The 21837-nt window shown below is 41.6% G+C and overlaps 1 protein-coding gene across 6 annotated transcripts in view; it reads right to left on the reverse strand.

Annotated features, from left to right (window-relative positions):
• Positions 1-908: 908 nt before the first annotated feature.
• The window catches only part of ARHGEF3 (Rho guanine nucleotide exchange factor 3), a 320726-nt gene continuing 299797 nt past the window's right edge, over positions 909-21837 (reverse strand). For 5 of the 6 annotated variants that reach the window (XM_045991707.1, XM_045991711.1, XM_045991706.1 and 2 more), the window contains 4 exons: positions 18927-19184; positions 10185-10355; positions 4864-5050; positions 909-3095 (listed from right to left, as the gene is read on the reverse strand). In XM_045991707.1, coding sequence (XP_045847663.1) covers positions 2743-3095; positions 4864-5050; positions 10185-10355; positions 18927-19184 — 969 coding nt within the window. In that variant the 3' untranslated portion in view covers positions 909-2742. The remainder of the gene's footprint in view (positions 3096-4863; positions 5051-10184; positions 10356-18926; positions 19185-21837) is intronic. The other variant, XR_006816486.1, reaches the window with a different exon arrangement.

Raw genomic sequence — 21837 nt, forward strand, 5'->3', positions numbered from 1 at the left:
TCTACTGGTCTTATCGAGCCACCCACGCACCCTGCTACTGAGAATTGGCAACCAATAGCTTAAAAGTATTTAGTCTTTTCATCTACAGACTACCTTTTGGGGGAGCCTGGGTGGCTCAGTCGGTTTAGTGTCTGACTCTCGGTTTTGCCCCAGGTCATGATTTCAGGGTTTTGGGATCCCCGCTTTGGGCTCCATGCTGGATGTGGAGCCTGCTAAAGATTCTCATTCTCTCCCTCTCCCCCGCCCTCTAAAAAAATAAATAAAATTTTACAAAGACTACTTTTTGGAGGAAATAAAACTCACCATTTTAAAAAAAGATTTATTTATTTATTTTTAGAGAGAGAGCCAGGGAGAATGGGCAGAGGGAGAGGGAGAATCTCAAGCAGACTCCCCCCATTGAACACAGAGCCCAATGTGGGGCTCAATCCCACCACCCTGAGATCATGACCTGAGCCGAAATCAAGAGTCGGGCCTTGACTGACTGAGCCATACAGCTGTCCCCAAACTATTAACTAAAGAAAAAGTGGCCTGAATTTCCAGTAAGAATTTTAAAGTCGAATTTGACTTCTCCTATTTGGCCTCAAGATTCTCAAAGGTCACCTATCCTAGCAGTGAAATTCAATGCTTTTTTCCTGTCACAATTATGCCTTTACACACAGTACAGATTCAAGATACTGTGGTTGAACATGAATAAATGAATAAGTGTAGGACTAGAGAATGTCTGAAAAAATAGATCTTAGAAATAGGAGTTCTGCAAAAGTTTTCATAGATCAAATCAAAGCATTTATTTCAACCTGCACCCTATTTTAGAGTTCGTATTTGGGCATAACAAGCAAAAATTCTAGAAAGAACCTTCCAGGAAGATAGCTGAGATTTGACATTTGGGCACATACTGTACACAGAGAGGATGACATTTTAATGTAATTTATTTGAAATGCTTCCAGAAAAGTTTAAGGCCATTATACAAAAACATTCATTTCACCAAAACATTCACTTTCTTCCACTAGGCCAGCACTTGACAGACTTCTTGTCTCAACTCGTTGGCCAAAGTGGCCGATGGCTCCTGTAGACAATGATCCGGTCTTTCCCCCTCTGTCAGACATCGGTTCTCAGCTTATGTCTGCTTCTAGCAGTTCATTCACTTGCTAAATCAATAACAATTTGAGAAACAAAGCAATTTTAAATAAACTCATAATAGAAAAAAAAATTCACCATGTTTAAAATCCATAAATACAGAAATATGTTTTACAGGGTAAAATTGACCACATTTGTTCATTTTTGAAAAATAAGTAATATTACCTTGTTTTTATACTGATACATCTTGTCACACAGCTTCTTCGGATGCACATGTTAGATGTACACAATAAAATGATAACATAGCATTTACTGCTTTCTGTAAACTCGAAAGACACAGAAGATTTAAAAAAAAAACCTTTTTGGCAATAATTTAGACTCATGACTACTAGTGCTGGTGTGGGAATAATTTTGCACAGGTCATCCTTAATATTTACACTCACAGGGAGCTTTTTTGTATATTCAGTTAACTATTTTTTTAAAGGTCGGCCATCCACCCTGCACTGTAAATCAAGGCTAGACAAAGAGGTTACTAGTTTGGCTAACTGATCCTAATTAATCATCGAGTTAATTAAAATTGGCCTATGGAGAATGTGATTACGACTCTGATCACAGCACAGAGCCAGCGGTGGCAAAGTGGTGACCTAAAAGAAGGAAGAGCAGGAAAACCAAGGCTCTGGCCTCTCCCGGAAGGGCACTGACCTTGTTTTCTCGTAATGCCTCCTGCCTAAGGTCATGATGAAGCACTTCTTCCAAACCCTTCTTCCACATGTTTCTGTAAACAGAGCCACTGACTCACCTGTGGTCTCTTCCTCAATGCTCCAAAACAGGAGTAGGCCCTGGCACATGAAACAAAATGATGGTGGGCCTTCTTATTATTCTGCTAGGTGTTCCTTCCCAGGCCTGTTGAGTTCTGTTCTGGTTTAGGCCAAAAATGGCTCTCTAAGGCAAGCCAGCAACTAGGACAGACTCCCCCAAGCGCAACTGCCTTTCAGTTCAAGATTCAGAGCTGGCGGCTGCCTTTGTGCTGGTCCTTTTAAGGTCAGACACTACCGCACGTCCTAATAGATTATTGCATCAAATTTGCACTAGGTGACACTGCAAGGGCAACACAGTGCTTCTTCCTTTGCACCATTCAGTGTCCAGCATCCCCAGGGGATGTTTTCATGCTTTCTGGTTGGATAACATCGAACCAAGCTCATTGCAAGGATCGATCTTTTCCCGTTTTCCTGCACATACCGTCATGATACACAAGTGACTTCTCGTGCCCTGTTTGCCAGGCCCCGTAAATTCCATGCCTTCAGCTATCATGTCAAAGAGCCAGGAAAGCACTAGAGAAGCACGGGAGGGTTCTACACGAAACAGTAGTTTAGAGATTCTTTTCTATTTTTTAAAATCCAGCAGGACAAGCGAAAGTAACTTGTTCAAGTACCTCTCCATCCATCCAGACACTTGTGAAATGCAACACCGGGTGAGAGCTGCCACAGACCCCAGCTTATAGACAGACTGGCATTACAGTACTAGGGACAAAGATACAGATACAAGAGACGAGGGGCAACACGGTCACCAGAGTATTAAAAAGTGCTTCTCCAAACTGTTCCATGTGTGGAATGCAAATACTGTACAGGTAAGACACAGGGCCGCTTCCAGGAAGTACACGTGCCTCTGTCAGACGTTGCTTTCGATGTGCCTGCTGTTCCCACCAGAAGAGTCTGTCTGTTCCATGCGCTCACAGTCGAGGCTGACCTCGCTCGTGTCCATACTACAGTCTGACTCACTGTCTGATTGGTCCATCTGCTCAAGTTTTGTGTCTCCCTGGGGCTCCCGGCTCCCGGGGGCGAGGTTTAGGAACGGTCCCTCGGAGTCCAGCGCCCCAGCCTGCCCGGCAGCGCACAGAACGGTTTCTTTGGCCTGACGAATGCAGTTGAGCCACTGCTGCTTGTTGAAGGTGTCGTTGGCTTGTAGGGAGTGGGTCTGACTTTGGGAACCGTTTTTGAAACTTACTCTGAAGAAGTTTTTAACTAGAAATGAAAAATACATATAAAAAAGGTCAACGGACAGGTATTTCTCCCAGGCCAGAGGTAACCTATAGAGTGACACGAAACCTATGTCCCTAGGGCAGACATCATTAATTGATTACAAAATGTGTCCCACTGGTCCAGGACATGGTGCAGCTCTACTCTGCAGCCATTAAGCACCTGGATCTGACATCAGGGTAGCTCTTGGTTGCCCTGAGGCCAGCAAATTAAAACCTCCCATGTATTAAAATCTCCTATGATCTGGTTAAAAACATACATGCCCGGACCCTACTGTTAAGTGACTCAGATTCAATAGGTCTAAGGTGGACCTGATAATCTGGACTTTCAACCACGGCCCCAAGTTAGAGTCTTCTCAAGTTTGAGAAGCTCTGTGTGATAGCAAACCATGCTCCCGATCCTCCACGCGATAATAGTACTTGTATGTATAGTACCTAAAGGACTGAGGAGATATGCAAAGACTCAGAGCCGTTATAAATTCAGCTTCACTTTAAAATAAAAATACATTTTCAAACAACACAAATAAAAATTAAAAAACATTTTTTTTCACAGGAGCTACGTGTATTTAAAAAAATGGTAGCACACCATTTGGGAGACATTTTGTTTAGTTTAACTGACACAGAGCAGGCTCCGTGAGCCACGTGCAATGCTTGGCTCACAGAAGCGCATGTGTTCATCAGTTCCCTTGCACTATCCCTGGAGCCAGCAGTTTGGGAACCACCACTTTGAATAAATTCAGGTTCCACTTTTTGCTCCTGGACAAGTGCCTTAACTTCTGTGTGTCTCAGTGTCCTTACTTGTAAAACGGGAGAAACGAAGAGGACCTATCTTATAAGATTATTATGAGGGTTAACGTTAGTGGTAACGTGTGTGCTTCTACACCACCTGACACATAGCCCGTACTCAGGGAATAGAAGTTGCCACCACCACCAGGGCGGAGGGACTGATGAGCAGGTCAGGGGCAGTACATACTAATTATGTTGACAATACGATGCCCCTGTTAACCCAAGAGGCTCAAATGTCACTTTCTCAAGGAAGACTTTTCGGATCATTTCCTCTAAAGCAAACCCCCAACTGTTATCCCTACCTGCCCCATACAGGGTTTTAGTTCTCTTAACGCTACCTGAGTATTTATTCATCCTTTATCTCCTCTATCACAGTGTAAGCTCCAGAGGGACAAGGAATTTGACTGTTCAGTTTACCAGTGTATACTAGTACCTGGAATGACACATGCAAGATACTCAGTAAACACTGTCATTGTAGCTTCTCTTGGTTAATTTGTTTAAGTCTCAAGTTAGAGAAGCCCATTAGAGTAATTACAGATGAATCCTCAACCCAGGTGACCATTCTTAATCCTTTTTAGGGATGATTCTCCTGGTTCAACAAGAGCCACCAGTGAGCAACTGGTATTGACATAGGGGCTGTCTGGTATTGAGCATGCTTGCATCCAGTGGGAGGAGACAGGGAGAGGGAACGCAAGGAGCACCTGTTATGTGCAGATGGGTTCACTTGCAGCATCTTAATCCTTATAACAACCTTATAAAGTAGGTACGAATACATGCCCATTTTACAGATGGCATACTGAGGCTTGCAGAAGCGGCACAAGGTTACACAAGCAGTGAATAATGAGGCAGCACTGGAATGTAGTGTGACTCCAAGGCCACAGCTACTTCTCTCTCCACCAGCCAGACACTCCCTCTGAAGCACCACAACCAAAGACATTCAACAGGTCAAAACCGACAGCCATCCGTACTTCTCTCGTTGTTGCTAAACGCCCCACGCAGGGAGCCGCCCAGCCTCACTTCTCCATCCTGCAGGTCTTCCAGGAGAAGGTCCTTCACAGGGATCGGCTGCCGGTACAACTGGTAGCAGAGCTGTTCATTGTGGGTGACAGCTCGAGTGATCACAAGCACTTCTTGGAACAGGAAAACGTGCAGTTTCTAGAAGAAAAGAATCCACAGAATTTCCCTAAGCAACAGTCTATTGAGTGGATTAGGGGACTTCTGTGGGTAAGAGGAGCCCGGGTATTATCAGCTTTCAGACTCAGGTCTACCTCCAGAACAGAAGTCGGGCATCTTGGAGGTATTTCCAGATGCATCTAGTGCCTTTCTTGGAGGAGCACCTCCCTGCAGCCCCCACAGAGAAGGCCTTTCTGCCTACAGACATCTGCGGCCGAGACTGCCGGCTGCAGGGACACCATGCATAGCGCATATTTGCAGCCTGTGCAAACACACAGAGCCTCCAGCCTCCATAAGAAAAAAAAAGTGAGAAGAGGGGGACGGAATAAAGGGAACAGTGAAGGAAAAAGAAGTCAGTACCCCCACCCGGGCTTTGGCTTATAGCACCCAATATAACCCCAAGAGATCATAATGAACTATAGTCTATGAAAGATACAAATGGCGGGGCCGCCTGGGTGGCTCAGTGGGTTAAAGCCTCTGCCTTGGGCTCAGGTCATGATCTCAGGGTTCTGGGATCGAGCCCTGCATCGGGCTCTCTGCTCAGCGGGGAGACTGCCCCCATCCCTCATGCCTGCCTCTCTGCCTACTTGTGATCTCTGTCTGTCAAATAAATAAAATCTTTTTTTTTAAAAAGGATACGAATGGTATTTCAAAGCCTAATATTAATCTTTGTTTCTCAAACCCGTAAAAACACTTGTTCCTTAAGCCACAGAGCTGAGTATCAGCTCCATCCAGGCGCTCCAACTCTGCACACTGCCCGTTCCCGCGGGAACCAGAGTGTGCTGTCAGAGCCACAAAGAAAGATGATCAAAGAACTGGTCGTTCTCGGTTATGTTCCTCAGAACCTCAGTTCTCTGAAGAGGTTGTGCTTAAAAGGTTGATGACTGATGTGTGTGTTGTGGGCGAAAAGAAATCTCCAAAATAAAGGCTTGTCTCAAACCACATCATGAAAGCAATTTCGCTGGGTGGAGCCGGGGAAAATTGGCCCCATTCCGTTCCTAGTGCTAGACTCTTCTCACAGTTTGGAAATGCGGAGGGACGGAAATGAAAAGTTCTACAACTTTTGTAGCTGGTTCTGGTTTTCCAGTGGAGATATTTGGGAATGTGAACCCGGAGGTCTCAAAGAGGTGCAAATTCACATGATTTGGGGCAGGGGAAGCACATTCAGCATTATCAGACAATTTTATATTTGGGAGAAAAGAAACTGGTGGACCCCCCCACACACACCGACACCCACTTTGACACACACAGACACATGTACCTATAGAAATTAAAGCTCAAGCAAATGTTGGATGGTAGAAATAAAACTGATAATTTTGTACTGCATGGGAGGAAATTGAGGAGTGAGTTTATCTAAAGTGCGTTTAAACAGAGTAAAGCAAAAAATAACCAAGTTAAGGGCTTTTTTTCTTTTTTTTTTGGGAGGGGGATATAGAAAGAATGTTAAGCCTTTTTTTGGGGATAGGTAGGGGAGGGGTTGGATATTGTTGTATATATTAAACATTAGGTTTTTAAAATATTGTTTCTACTGTAATCAACCCTCTAGCCAAGGTAGGTAATTTGAACTCAGATTATCTAGGAAACCTTTTAAAAACATCTCTTATTGGGGCGCCTGGGTGGCTCAGTGGGTTAAAGCCTCTGCCTTCAGCTCAGGTCATGATTCCAGGGTCCTGGGATCATGCCCCGCAGCAGGCTCTCTGCTCAGCAGGGAGCCTGCTTCCCTTCCTCTCTCTGCCTGCCTCTCTGACTACTTGTGATCTCTGTCAAATAAATAAATAAAATCTTTTTTAAAAAATCCCTTATTTCTAGATTTTTATATAAAATTATAGTAATCACAAACAATTTAAATATAAAAATCATTTTTTCCTTCTTAGAGAAAAGCGTTTCATCAAAACTAGGCAGACTGTATTGTGGATTGTGGATGTCTGCACTGGTAAAGCTAATCAACTCCAAGCTGGTGTTGACTAAAAGGAACCGTTGGAATAATCTAAAATTGGTTCTGTTCCATCAGGCACATTGGTTATGCCACATAAGAATAATATCTCAGCAGGAAACCTGGGTGCCTAAGCGTCTGCCTTTGGCTCAGGTCATGATCCCAAGGTCCTGGGATCAAGTCCCACGGTGGGCTCCCTGTTCGGCAGGGAGTCTGCTTGTCCCTCTGCCTTCTGCCACCACTGTTTATGTTCTCTCTCTCTCTTTCTCTCTCTCTGACAAATAAATAAATAAAATCTTAAAAAAGAAAAAAAAAAAAGGGTGATGTCTCAGTAATGTCCACTTCTAGAAATATACCCTTTACTACTACTCATAGTATGGGCCTGGTCTATTAAAAACATTCTTTTTTTGTATTCAAACTGTTTTTGAAAGTCAAAAAAAAAAAAGGAAAGAAGGGAGGAAGGAAGGAAGAATGGGTAAATAAGAGTCTGTAAATTTTATTGATATAGAGCAGTCTCTGTTTAGATCCTGCCTCTGTCGCTTCCCAACTACATAATTTTGAAAAAAAAATACAATATTTATTTTTTTTAAAGATTTTATTTATTTATTTGACAGAGAGAGAGAGATCACAAGTAGGCAGAGAGAGACGGGGAAGCAGGTCCCCCACCGAGCAGAGAGTGTGACGCGGGGCTCAATCCCAGGACCCCGAGGTCATGACCCAAGCCCAAGGCAGAGGCCCAACCCACCGAGCCACCTAGGCGCCCCCCAAAATAGAATATTTCTTAAACCTAAATGTCCTCCACTTTAAAATGGATGTGATGGTAGTGTCTACCTCATTGATGTCTTGGGAAAAGGGGATGTTATAAAACTTATCTTCTTAGCATAGTACCTGGTGCATTGTAAGAACTGAATAACCATTACTGATAATAGTAACAGTTGCTAAGGTATTACTATTTATGTAAGTCTCTACACCAACAGGTCAGCGGAGTATCTAGAACTGAAGACATCTTGATATCTGAAGAATAACTAGAAATGCCTCATAATGCTGCTGATAGACAAGATGGAACAAGACCAGTATGATAATGTAATTACACAGTTGACCCTTGAATGATGCAGTGTTAGGGATACCAACACCCCAAACAGTTTAAAATCCATATATGACTTTTGACTCCTCAAAAACTTAATTACTAGTAGCCTACTGTTAACCAGAGGATTAACATTAACATTAATAATCAATGAACATTGATAGTAACATTAATAGTCAATGAACACTTATTTTAGATGTTACATGTATTATGTACTGTATTATCACAATAAAGTAAGCTAGAGAAAAGAAAAAAAAAATCCCTTATTTATGAATGTTAACTGAGAATTTCCCTTCTTAGTCTCAGTTCCTTTTAGCCATCAAACTAATGAGCTTTTCTTCTGACACAGGACTGTTCACAAAGACTGGCATCATTCTACTGAGAAAAACAATAAAACACACCTCCTGTCCCAAGTGCTATCTTTGTTTTTCAAAAACCTGCCTGCTGAAAAATGAACTACAGTTCATCTCTAATGCCCGAGGCACATCCAACCAGGGAGTCTCAGTCCTTGACTGAGGGACAGAAAGAGAACAGGCCTCATCCCATCCAGTGGTGTATCTTCCCAAGCATTTCCCACAGGGCTTCTGAGAAAGAATGTTCAAGAAGCCAGAGTATCAGACATTAGAAGTCCACTGGAGTTTTCTGAAAATTAGCAAGAAGCAGAATACTGCTTTCTAGCAACCAATAACTCTGTAGTCAAACAGAAACACTTCTTCAGGCAGTGGTCATGACCAGTCTCAGTATCTCTGCTGGACCACCAGCTAGTTGGATCCCCAGCAGCTCTAAAATAGGCACTATGACATACACTTAGTGATTTCAAATAACATTTCCAAGCCTGCTCACAAATGCCACTCCAAAGTCCAGGTCAAAAGGTTGTCCCTTAAATCATCAAAGCTTTATTAAGAACTGTTCAATCTAGTTTTGGCTTTCATTCTAAGAGTTGACTAGATGCTGAAGATGAATACGATAAAATAAGAGATTCTCTTTTTCAATGGCTTTCCCAACATTGAATTTAAATATTTGTTATATATAATAAAATCTATACATTATATAAATATGCATTTCTATGTACAATATGTTTAAATTATAAAATATCATAGACATATTAGCATTAATTTCTACTGGCTACACATAAAAAGAAACTGGTGAATTAAATGAATTTTGAGCTCTCATAAAATTTCAAATCCATCCTTTCTTTATACAAACATTTACTCATTCATTCACTCACTCATTCACCTAACATTACTGAGTGCTTAGTACATGCCAGGTCCCCATAATAGGTGCTGGGGATTAATAAGACGTGGTCTCTATCCTAAAAGATCATCTGTAATGGAAGATACTGACAGACATATGGTGGATAATTACAGTCCACTGTAGTAAGTGCCCCACGGAGATCCATCCAAGTTGCTATGATAGGAGAGGAGGAACAAGTTCAAAATCTACTCAGGAATAAAAGCCAGGAAGTTGGGCAGAGTTAGCTATACAGCTAGTTATAAAACAAAAACTGGTTTTAAAATGGCAGCCTGTGGATGGGTACCAATCCATAAAAAAAAAAAGCGAAGAATTTCTCATAAAGCTAAGAGTTTCAACTTAAAAGCTATTTTTCTGAGATTATATACTTTTAACATTTTGTTAAAGTCATCCCTTGTCTTCTGATATCAAAGCCGGAGGAGATGTTGTTAACTGTTTCGTATTTGTTATTGAAGGTCATGCTCAAACAAAATACAATTGGCAACCCTTTGTTGGCCCTGAAATTCTTCCTGAATATATACTGGTTGTGAAATTTTAAAATATATATAATACATATTTTGTGTAATATATATAAATATATATTAAAAGCTAGAAACACATAACATGTTATTTATATATAAATTATAATATATAAATATATATATATACACACAATTATATAATTATATATATCCATATATATATATATGGGATTCTAAGATACAAAAGACAATGGAAAGCAATTTTTGTCTGAAGAATGTGACCTTGGGTAGGGAAGGCAGAGTAACAGGAGGCTGAGCATTAAATGGATTAAGCGTGGGGGGGCGGGAGGCGGAGGACCAGACCCCTGAAGGAGAATAGCCACTCACCACCCCTCGATTGTTCTTCAGTTCTCCATGACAACACAGCACTCTTGAGTTGTCGATTAGAGAGTCTTTCTGGCCTTCTTCCAAGTAAAGAAGCCGCTCTTTATAATAGCGGCACTCAGATTCCCCAGTCTTGGTGTTGATTTCTGCCACGATTCCCTGAATGATGTTTATCTATGGAAACAAAGAAGAAAGTATGGGGAAAGTAAGCAAACTGTCTACACCAATAAGTCCCAGGGGCTCAGCCGAAAAGGTCACCCAGACAGACTTGCATCTAACTCTGAGATTCCGTTATCTAACCTGCTGCTTTGGGAAAAGGCAAAAATAAACCCGTGCTTTGAATATATTGTGTCCATCTATCCATCTATACATGTACACACAGATACACACACACACACATATATGTGCATACACATGCAGGTATTTGTATTATATAGAAAACTGATGTTGATGCATGATTTTATCCAAGAGGAGAGATAGAAGGTATAGCTTCCGATGTGCAGGACTCCTAACTACTGAGCTCTGTGCTGCACATTTCTTCAAACCTTCTTAAAATGTGGAAGATACAGAGAACACAAAGCAGAATGCAGTAGTCCCCAAAAGGGATCATCTTGTTGGGTTTGAACTCAGTTTCAAGGTTTCTCTACAGGTACTCACTCTAACCTACAAACAAGATGTGCAAATTGGATGTGAAGAAATGGTTTGGGTAGCTTTTTAGTGACAAAATATAAGTGATTTAAAAAAGACAGACAACTAGAAATGGAAAGAAAGGACACAAGCTGTAATGACGGGAACTATTTATCTACATACATACACTCACACCCATGCCTGTAGCACATGTGGAAACAGAAGGAGTAGAGGGATTTCAGACCAAGGGTGGATATAGCGTTGTTACTGCAAAATGAAACAAAACAATGCGATAAGAGCACAGCACTCAGACACAATCAGTGGACATTTATTCTGATGTGTTATTCTATCACATAGATGGTATGTCTAAATGATGTAACATACTAAAAAACAAAGGAACAAGAAATTAGTTGAGTAAAAACTCAAGGACACCAACCAAAGGTAAAATGATGACCTCATCAGCAGAGTCCCTTGTCCTGTATTTGTATAGGAAAAGGAAAAGACCAGCTTTTCCTTTCTTCCTGTCTTTCTTGTGGTAGCATTATTTTATTTTTTAAAGATTTTATTTATTTGACAGAGAGAGATCACAAGTAGGCAGAGAGGAAAGCAGAGAGAGAGAGAGAGAGAGAGGAAGCAGGCTCCCTGTAGAGCAGAGAGCCTGATGCAGGGCTTGATCCCAGGACCCTGAGATCATGCCCTGAGCCAAAGGCAGAGGCTTAACCCACTGAGCCACCCAGGCACCCTGTGGTAGCATTATTTTTTGTTTTTATTTAAATTCCAGTTAATGAATGTAGAGTGTAAGAGTTTCAGGTGTACAAATGATTCAATACTTCCATACAACTCCCAGTGCTCATCACAACAGGTGCCCTCCTTAATCCCCATCCCCTAGTTCACTCCTCCCCCCACCTCCCCTCTGGTAACTATCAGCTTGTTCTTATAGTATAGAGTCTGTTTCTCGGTTCGCCTCTCTCTCTCTCATCTCCCTCTTTTTTCCCCCCTTTGCTTGTTTGTTTTGTTTCTTAGATTCCACATATGAACGAAATCATATGGTATTTGTCTTTCTCTGACTGGTTTACTTAGCATAATACTCTCTAGCTCCATCCATGTCCTCGTGAATGGCAAAATTTCATTCTTTGTGGCTGAGTAATATTCCATTACACACACATATTCTTTATCCATTCATCAGTCAAAGGAGATTTGGGCTGTTTCCATAATTTGGCTATTATAGATATTGCTCCTGTAAACACTAGGGTGCATGTATCCTTTCAAATTAGCATTTTTGTATTCTTTTGGTAAATACCTAGTAGTGCAATTGTTGGACCGTAGGGTAGTTCTATTTTTAACTTTTTGAGGAACCTCCATGCTGTTTTCTAGAGTGGCTGCACCAGTTTGCATTCCCACCAACAGTGCAAGAGGGTTCTTCTTTTTCCACATCCTCGCCAACACCTACTGTTTCCTGTGTTGTTGATTTTAGGCATTCTGACAGGAGTAGGATGGTATCTCATTGTTGTTTTGATTTGTATTTCCCTGACGATCAGTGATGTTGAGCATCTTTTCATGTGTCTGCTGTCCTCTTTGGAAAAATGTCTATTCATGTCTTCTGCCCATTTTTAAATTGGATTATTCATTTTCTGGACATTGAATTTTATAAGTTCTTCATATAGTTTTGATACTAACCCTTTTTCAGATATGCAATTTGCAACTATCTTCTCCCATTCTGTAGGTTGCCTTTCAGTTTTGTTGATTGTTTCCCTAACTGCACAGAAGTTCTTTATTTTGATGAAGTCCCAGTAATTATTTTTTGCTTCTGTTTCCCTGGCCTCAGAAGACATATCTAGAAAGTAGTTGCTACAGCCATTGTCAAAGAGGTGACTGCCAGTGTTCTCCTCAAGGATCTTGATGATTTCCTGTTTCACATTTAGGTCTTTCATCCATTTTCAATTTATTTTTGTATATTGTATAAGAAAGTGATCCAGTTTTATTCTTTGGTTTGTTGCTGTCCAGTTTCCCCCAACACCATTTGTTGAAGAGACTGTCTTTTTTCCATTGGACATTCTGTCCTGCTTTGTTGAAGGTTTATTGACCACAGAGTTGTGGGTTCATTTCTGTAGTCTTGATCCCCACAGCTTCGTAGTATAACTTGAAGTCTGGACTGTGATGCCTCCAGCTTTGCTTTTCTTTTTCAAGTTTGCTTTGGCTACTTGGGGGTCTTCTGTGGTTGCATACAAGTTTTGGGATTATTTGTTCTAGCTCTGTGGAAAATGCTGTCGGTATTTTGATAGGGATTGCATTAAATGTATACACTACTTTGGTAGTATAGACAATTAATAATATTTATTCTTCCAATCCATTTCTTTGTGTCATCTTCAATTTTTTTCTTTAGCGTTTCATACTTTTCAGAATATGGGTCTTTAGCCTCTTTGGTTAGATTTCTTCCTAGGTATCTCATTGTTTTTGGTGCAATTGTAAATGGGATTGATGGGTTAATTTCTCTTTCTGCTGCTTCATTGTTGGTGTATAGAAATGCAACAAATTTCTATAAGTTGATTTTGTATCCTAAGAATTTACTGAATTCATTTATCAGTTCTAGCAATTTTTGGTGGAGTCTTTTGGGTTTTCTATGTAGAGAATTGTGTCATCTGCAAATAGTGAAAGTTTGAGTTCTTCCTTGTTGATCTGAAAGCCTTTTATTTATTTTTGTAATCTGACTGCTATGGCTAGGACTTCCAGTACTCTGTAATTAACAGTGGACATCCCTGCCTTGTTCCTGACAGTAGAGGAAACACTCTGTTTCTCCCCACTGAGAATAACATTCACTGTGTGTTTTTCATATATGGCCTTTATGATTTTGAGGTATGCGCCCTCTAAACCTACTTTGTTGAGGGTTTTATCATGAATGGATATTGTACTTTGTTAAATGCTTTCTCTGGATCTATTGAAATGATCATATGGTTCTTACCCTTTTTATTAATGTGGTGCATCACGTTGATTGATTTGTGAATACTGAACCACCCTTGCAGCTTGGGACTCGAGGTGGTATTGGCAGGAAAGAACTTAAGGGATGAGTAAGGGTAGTAAGGCCTCTTCTTGGTTACATTTACTTAATGGAAAAACAAACCAATCTCTGAAAAGCAAAGTTTTAAAAGAAGCCTTTACTCAGTGAGAACTTACCAGATCTTGTAATGTGTTAAACTGGCAATGAATTCTAAGATTAAGTGATTATTTTCACATTCTAGTGAAATGATACCTCTGCCCAAAGCCAACTGGATAAAAACTTCTACCCAGTTAGAACTTTGGCATTTCCATGTAAGTCTGACAGAAGATCTTATAGCTCTGAGCCGAAGTCTGGTGACTGTTCCCTATGAACAGATGCATAATTTATATACTTTTGTAGCTATTATGAGTTTCAAAGCTCATTTATTCTTTTCTCTATTTCCCAAATTTGGGCTGTAGCACTACTTGGATAATAAATACATCTTTTTAAAAAACGCAGGCTTTTTGTCCCATAAAATAATCTTTTTGGCCTTTAATGTCAACATGACATTAAATATAAGTCCTACAAAATTAATCCAAGTTTTACTAACACAAAACAAATAATAAATAGAACACTTTGATATACAAACTTTCTCTTCGTTTCCCCCCCCCCTTGGTTTTTAGATAAGCCTAATTATTTGCTTTCAAAAAACCAAAAAAAAAAAAACCCCAAAACCCCCCACCAAAAAAAAGAAAAAGAAAAAGAAACTTCACAAAACATACTAACGCTATGACTCATTCTTCAAGTTAATTCAATCAATGCTTATGGAGCGTCTGTTCAGTGTCAAACTAGATGATGTCACTGAAAGAAATGAGACAGGTCCCTGCCCTCAAGAAGCTTTAAAATACATGGGAAGTGTCTGATAAATTCTTTTATGTCTACCTTAATCTTTTACCTTACTACGTTTTTAATATATAGTGGAATTCATACTTTTTCCTTGCTTTTAAAGGTCCTAGCATTAATTGCTGTGACTCTTCTTAGAGTTTACTCGGTTTACCTGGAATTAACTGGGTCTTGAGACAATTTTCTGAGTTTCCTGCAAGTATCCAAGAGACCAGAAAAATGATGTACTATAGACATAAATATGTATTCACTTCTTAATTTAGCTCAGGGACTGAACAGCTGGCATATCACATGAAGATTAATAAACTCAAACCCCACAGTGGTACTTTAGGCAGCTATGACTACTGTCTGATGCTACTTCTTTCTTTAGTGTTTGAAAAAATAGAGAGACTGAACAATAGGAACAATCAGTGTTATTCCACATTCTTTGTGGACATTGTAATAGCACTTCTGGGTCTGCTTTCATTTATTAAAAATATTGTTTTGTTGTTACATCTACCTCTACACCACAAGCATCTAATCTCTGTACTTTTTTTTTTTTAAAGATTTATGTATTTGAGATAGAGAGAGAGAGAGTGTGTGTGTGTGTGTGTGTGCAAGTGGGGGGAAGGGCAAGGGAGAGAATCTCGAGCAGATTCCCCGCTGAGCACAGAGCCCAACCAGGGCTTGATCCCAAGACCCATGAGATTGTGGTCTGAGCCGAAACCAAGACTCAGATCTTCAATTGACTGAACCACCCAGGTGCCCCTGCATTGGTTCTTGAGATGACTTTATTGTGCAGAATCGCAGGGAGGAATAAAGGTGTACATAGCAGATTGGCAGTAGCAAACAGTCATGGTGGTTGTGTATTAAAGTTCAATTTCAATTTATTGTTGCATCAGGGTTCAAACTGAAGGGAAAGGACCAGTAAGGCAAGACGATGACAAATATCTGATAACAGAGCAGGGGGTAAGCCCACACATGCCATAATCATCATCCTCAAAATGGAATCTGGAGGCTCTGTCTGGTTCCTTGTGCGGTAATGTCGTCTATCCGTGGGCTTGTGACACGAACCGAGAATAGCAGCCAGGATGGCAGGAACAGCAGGACTGTTCTTCTCATTGATTCCAGTGATTTTTTTTTTTTTTTTAAAGGAGTTAGGGAACAGTGGCAGGTGGGGGGAAGAGATGGTCTGCCAGATCACTTGTTGGCTGAAACAATCCTTAGAATTTAAAATGTTAAACAACCAGACCTCTGGAATATCTAAATATCTGAATTTCTATTTAAAAATGTTCTCTTTTAGGGAAATTTCTATCAACTCTCCAAAACACTCTTAAGAAATTCTAATAAAGATGTGGTAGTTTATGCATTGCAGTAAAAGCAAGACCTTTTTATTTTTTAGATGTAATTATAGGACTGGACACTTGGTGTAGAAGCAATTTACTTGGGTTCTCTGATTTTTTTCCCTTTTCACAAGTGGAAAATCTATTCAGGGAACATGTAATTCAAGCAACATTGGTACTATGGGTTTTATGTTTATCAAACATTCACAATGTACCCAAGAATATGGGGCTAAATATTTCTGCTCATCTGGGTTAATGCCCAGAGGATTTTGAAAAGAAGGGGGAAAAAACCCCAACATTGCTGTGCCTCTATTGTGTAAATGGGCACTTAGAAGACCTGCTTTGCAGACATTTTCAAACACAGGTCTGCCACGCTTCACACACAAATCTGCCTGAATGACGAGGCACAGGTTCAGCTTTCAAAAGCACATCACGTCTTATGCACTAGGGAAACCCGTACATCCTTTCACATTGCAAACAACCACCTTCTGATCTGTTTTTAAATCCAAACTTCAGCTCACTGGGTGATTTTAGAAACAGAGCATTATTCTTTCATGCTGCATATTAAACTGGAGAAATCTTAACAGTAAAATAAAACTCAGAGTAGCCTCATGTGCTTCAAAAAAGTAATTATTTAGATGAGCTTGGGCTCCCTGTTGTTTTCATTCCCGCAGACCACACACTCGCTGGGATGAAATATGGAGAGGAAGCAACACTCTCGCATGCTTCCCGGTAGTTAAAAACAGAGCTGATGAAGTGGGATGGGCCTCATCCCTTGTTCCTGGGTCCCCTATCTGTGCTGGGCTGGGGACCTGGTCTGTGTGTGTTTGCATTCAATCAAGAGCATCTTTCCTCCATCTTCTCTATCCCTGTAAGGTGGCACCTGGCCCAGCACTGCACTCGTGAGGCCTCTCCACTAAGTCTGGGGGCGGACAGCTTTCTGCAATTCCACAGGCAAGAGGGGCTCAGAGAAGCAGCCAGGCTTTCAGCTCCATGGTATAGGGTCATAAAGAAGTGGAAGAGGCCCAGGATTTGCAGTCCACGCTGACAAATTTGACATCAGCCTCATCACGTGCTGGCTCTGGACTCAGGCAAGTTATTGAAGCTCTCCAAGCCTCATCTGGAATATGTCCTAACAAGGAGAGCTATCTCACAGGTTGTTATAAGGATTAAATGAGATACATAACCTATAAAGTGATTACATAAAGCTGATTTCCTAGATACTCAAGAAATGTCAGCAGATGTTAGAATTATCATTGTTGTGATTACTACTAATTATTATTAAGCCCCTCTCTAGGAGGAGGCAGGCAGTCTGCTCACAGGTTTCATGGATTCTGATTCTCAAGTCACCTATGCATATCCTCTTTCTGTTCCAGATGCAGTCAGAGAACAAGCCCTTTGAACTGGTCTCTAAGCCTCCATCCCCACGACTTCTCCCTCAGCAGTTTCCATGACTGCATGTTTGGACCACTACAGGAACCTCTCAACTTGCCTCCCTGGCCCTAGTCCTTTCCCCCTCGGTCCTCTGTCCTACAGACAAAAGAGAGTAATGTGTCCAAGGTTTCATAGCTTGTCAGCAACGGAGCTGGGATTTGAACCCTGAATCCCAGTTACTTAGAAAACAACAAACAAAAGAACAAAGCACAACAAAGGAAAACCATCTCAAATTGATATTTAAAACCCTTTCTATAGGGGCATCTGCAATGGTTCAATCAATTGAGGGTCTGCCTTTGGCTCAGGTCATGATCCTAAGTCCCAGGATGGAGCCCTGTATCAGGCTTCCTGCTCAGCAGGGAGTCTGCTTCTCCCTCTGCCTGTCACCCCGCTTTGTGCTCTCTCCCTCTCACGCATGCACGTTCACCTTCTCTCTTGAATTAAAAAAAAAAAAACCCTGGGGCCCCTGGGTGGCTCAGTGGGTTAGGCCTCTGCCTTCGGCTCGGGTCATGATTCCAGGGTCCTGGGATCGAGCCCCGCATTGGGCTCTCTGCTTGGCAGGGAGCCTGCTTCTTCCTCTCTCTCTCTGCCTGCCTCTCTGCCTACTTGTGATCTCTGTCTGTCAAATAAATAAAATTAAAAAAAAAAACACAAAACAAAACCCTCTATAACCACATCTGAACCCCCATCCTCTGCCTTCTCTCCTGCTGCTTCCTCAGAATATCCTCAACCCTGGGCAGACTGACCCAGGGTATTCCCCAGGCATTTCCTGTCCTGTCATTCCTCCATAGCTTTGTTCAGGTCACTGACTCCTCCTGGCCTGCCATCGCCTCTGTCTGTCCCTCAGAGCACCCCAATCAGAACCAAGCTCTCTGGACAGAACATTCCCTGTTCACAATATTCTCATGAGATAGATCCATTTCTCCTGATCGTCTATTGCTGTTGGAAAGAATCTCTCTCTCTCTCCATACTTGAACATTTTCTGGTGAGCAGGTTTGCTAGGTTGGTCCCTCACTGCAGTCAGTGGCTGAGGAAAGCTGGTTCTGAAATGGGTGTGGACGTCACAAATGGGCTCACAGGGGCTAAGGTAAGAGGTAACTCCCATTTGCTAACTAAACAAAGATACTCAATTCAAAATCCCCAGAGATCTTAACCCTCACAGCCACTGTGAACAAACAGATTACAGTTTATTATGAATTGTAATTCCAGATTACAGAGTCAGCTACACAGAATCAAGAACTCTGAGAAATCAAAGTGACCTTAGGGCGTATTTCATGTAAACACTGCATTTTATAGGTTGGGGGAGTGAGGCAGAGAGAGAAGGAGTGAACTGCAAAATTAAAACATGACTGATGGCAGCACCAAGCATGGAAGCCAAGACCCCTGAGTGCTGTGTGCCCAGAGACCCCTCATTTGCCAGACACCCAACTTCCCAGACGCAAGGGAGGAAACAAGGTAAAGACAGAAAGAAACAGGTGAACTTACAGCTTCTTCCAGGTGCTGCTGATCTGGATTATCATTTGGCGTGTGCCTCAGGATTTCTCGAAGAAGAAGAGGGTACTTCACTAGACGGCTCCTTGGAATATCGAGAAAATTCCAGAGATCCAGCTTGCGGCTAAAGGGGGATTCTAAGCATCGCTGTAGGAAATCCTGGACTCGGTGGTCTTGTTTTTTGTGGTCCAGCAGCGCTTTCGCGGCGACTTGATTGCTGCAATAGCTGTCGTAGGAGCTGAGACAAGGCAGCTAAGAAAGGAACATCAAAACATGGTTGGAGCGTGGAGCTAACTGTGCTCTGAAGCTACATGTGAGTATCTCTTGTGCAGCCTGAACAAAACCTAACTGGTCTCCAGGCTTGGCCAACATTCCTTTATCTGCATGGCTGGATGAGACAGACAAGGATAATCCTCAAAAATCACAGGCAATGAACAGTTTTTAGGCTTTGGCTTGCTTGCGTGAAGTTACTTTCTTAGCTGTACATTTACATTTTTTTTAAGATTTTATTTTTTTAATTTATTGGACAGAGATCAAAAGTAGGCAGAGAAGAAGGCAGAGAGAGAGGAAGGGAAGCAGGCTCCCCGCTGAGCAGAGAGTCTGAGTCAGGGCTCAATCCCAGGACCCTGGGATCATGACCTGAGCCGAAGGCAGGTGCTTACCCCACTGAGCCACCCAGGTGCCCCTACACTTACTTTCTTGATTGTTGAGACCCCATCATAATTTGTTTGCGTTTCTGCCAATCTAAGTTGGAACAAAAGAAACAGGAAAACCACACACGCATACAGCTCAAAATTTTCCTGCACTTCCAAAGGTGTCGGGTGAGGGGAAAGCTTCCTATCTTGAAAAACAAACAAATAGGACTTCTTTTAAAATTATTCATAAGAAACTCATCTGGAGGACTTAGTGGTATAAAAAGAAAGCAAGGAGGGCGCCTGGGTGGCTCAGTGGTTTGGGCCGCTGCCTTCGGCTCAGGTCATGATCTCAGGGTCCTGGGATCGAGTCCCGCATCGGGCTCTCTGCTCAGCAGGGAGCCTGCTTCCCTCTCACTCTCTCTGCCTGCCTCTCTGCCTACTTGTGATCTCTCTCTGTCAAATAAATAAAAAAAAAAAAATCTTAAAAAAAAAAAAAAAGAAAGCAAGGAGTCGGACCTCGTGGCCCAGCCGTTTGCGTGGCCTGGTGCAAGCATCTCTGTGTTGTTAGCTGAAGGTGACCTGATTCCAAGGTGCACCAACCGTAAAGAATGCCAAGAAGTGAGAGCGAAAGTATAATTAGTAAAAAATTAGATGCAGGAAGCGTTTAGAAAAATCTTTGAAGCTGGATTCCTGTCTATACCTCATGGTTGACATCACAACACCGTGCAAAGAACATTTAAGCCTCAAGACTTTGGAATCCTTCAACTCCACTATCTTCCTTCCAGCAAAATACTAATTTCCCTGACATGTCCCATCAGTCACTTTGTGCAAACAAAGAGTTGCCGTCCCCAATAGGAAGGCAGTTCATCTCCCTTTTCCACTCCTTCCTAAGTTCTGCATCCTCAATACATTGCATTGGGCCTGCCATCCACAGACATTCAAAGTTTATATTCCGACTGAACAAATACATGGATGTTGAAGGTGTCCAGATTAGGTACCATTTGATGGCCTGGGAACCTGGCTTAGAAATAAATTGTGGCAGCATCTGAACAATGCGTCAAAGTATAAATATTCTGGTGCTTCTTTTCTACCTCTTATTGAAATTATTTTCTCAGCAACTGAAACAACAAAAAAAGAGGGGAGGGCACCTGGGTGGCTCAGTGAGTTAAAGCCTCTGCCTTTGGCTCAGGTTGTGATCCCAGGGTCCTGAGATGGAGTCCCGAGTTGGGTTCTCTGCTCAGTGGGGAGCCCACTTCCTCCTCTCTCTCTGCCTGCCTCTCTGACTATTTGTGATCTCTGTCTGTCAAATAAATAAATAAAATCTTTTAAAAAAAAAAAAGATACCAAGGAAGTAATGTTTAAATTCACTGTCAAGTTTAACATTCTTTGGAAATGTCTACCTTCCTTACGTGTCATTAAAAAAACCCTTTTATTTGTGTTAAAAAGAGCTGCAGAGATTCTTTCCTTAACCTTACATTTGAAAGTAATGATAATTGCTACACACACACACACACACACACACACACACACACACACACCCTAGATGTGGTATTGTGGCTTGTAATTTAGACTTTCAGAGTTAATTAAAAAGAGCTTCAGGTCCTCTTAATTTCATTTCCACTTCCTCACTTTTTAAAAAGACCTGGAAATGCCCAATGTTTTCATTATGGAGAAACAAATCAGCAGTAACTATCGGATGCAAACCAGTGAGGAACTCTGACCACAGTGCTGCCCACTCTCCAATGGGCCATCACTCTCTGATCCTGCCGCCCCTGCTGCCATGGCAACCCGATCCAGCTCTGGTCCTGTTTACACCTGACAGGGCGCTCATTTCCTGGGCATGACCTGAAAGGCTATCTGGTTCAACCCCACTGGCTAGAAAGGGCCACAAGCGATAACATGATACGGAAGAAAGAATGTATACATCTTTGTTCCCAAATACACACACATTCGCTTACATAAAATGTGAGAGGTGATAACACAGTGGTTAAGTGGGCAGACTCTGGAACCAGGGATAGTCACGCTCAAAGTCTAACCTGGACAGTAACTAGTCAAGTGATCCATCTGAGCCTCAATTTCCCCACTTAAAAATGCATATACTACTGTCCTCCTATCTTTTAATGAGATAAGGCAGACAAAAAGTGTAAGAGCTTGGCTTCTGGGTAAGAATCTATAAGTACAGCTATTAAAGCAAAAGTATAATTAGTAAAAAAAATTATTTTGTTATTATTTATCCCTAGGATATTTTTATTGAAGAAATTGTGGTTTAG

Source organism: Meles meles, chromosome 20, assembly GCF_922984935.1.
Source record: "Meles meles chromosome 20, mMelMel3.1 paternal haplotype, whole genome shotgun sequence".
NCBI classification, from domain to species: Eukaryota; Metazoa; Chordata; class Mammalia; order Carnivora; family Mustelidae; genus Meles; species Meles meles.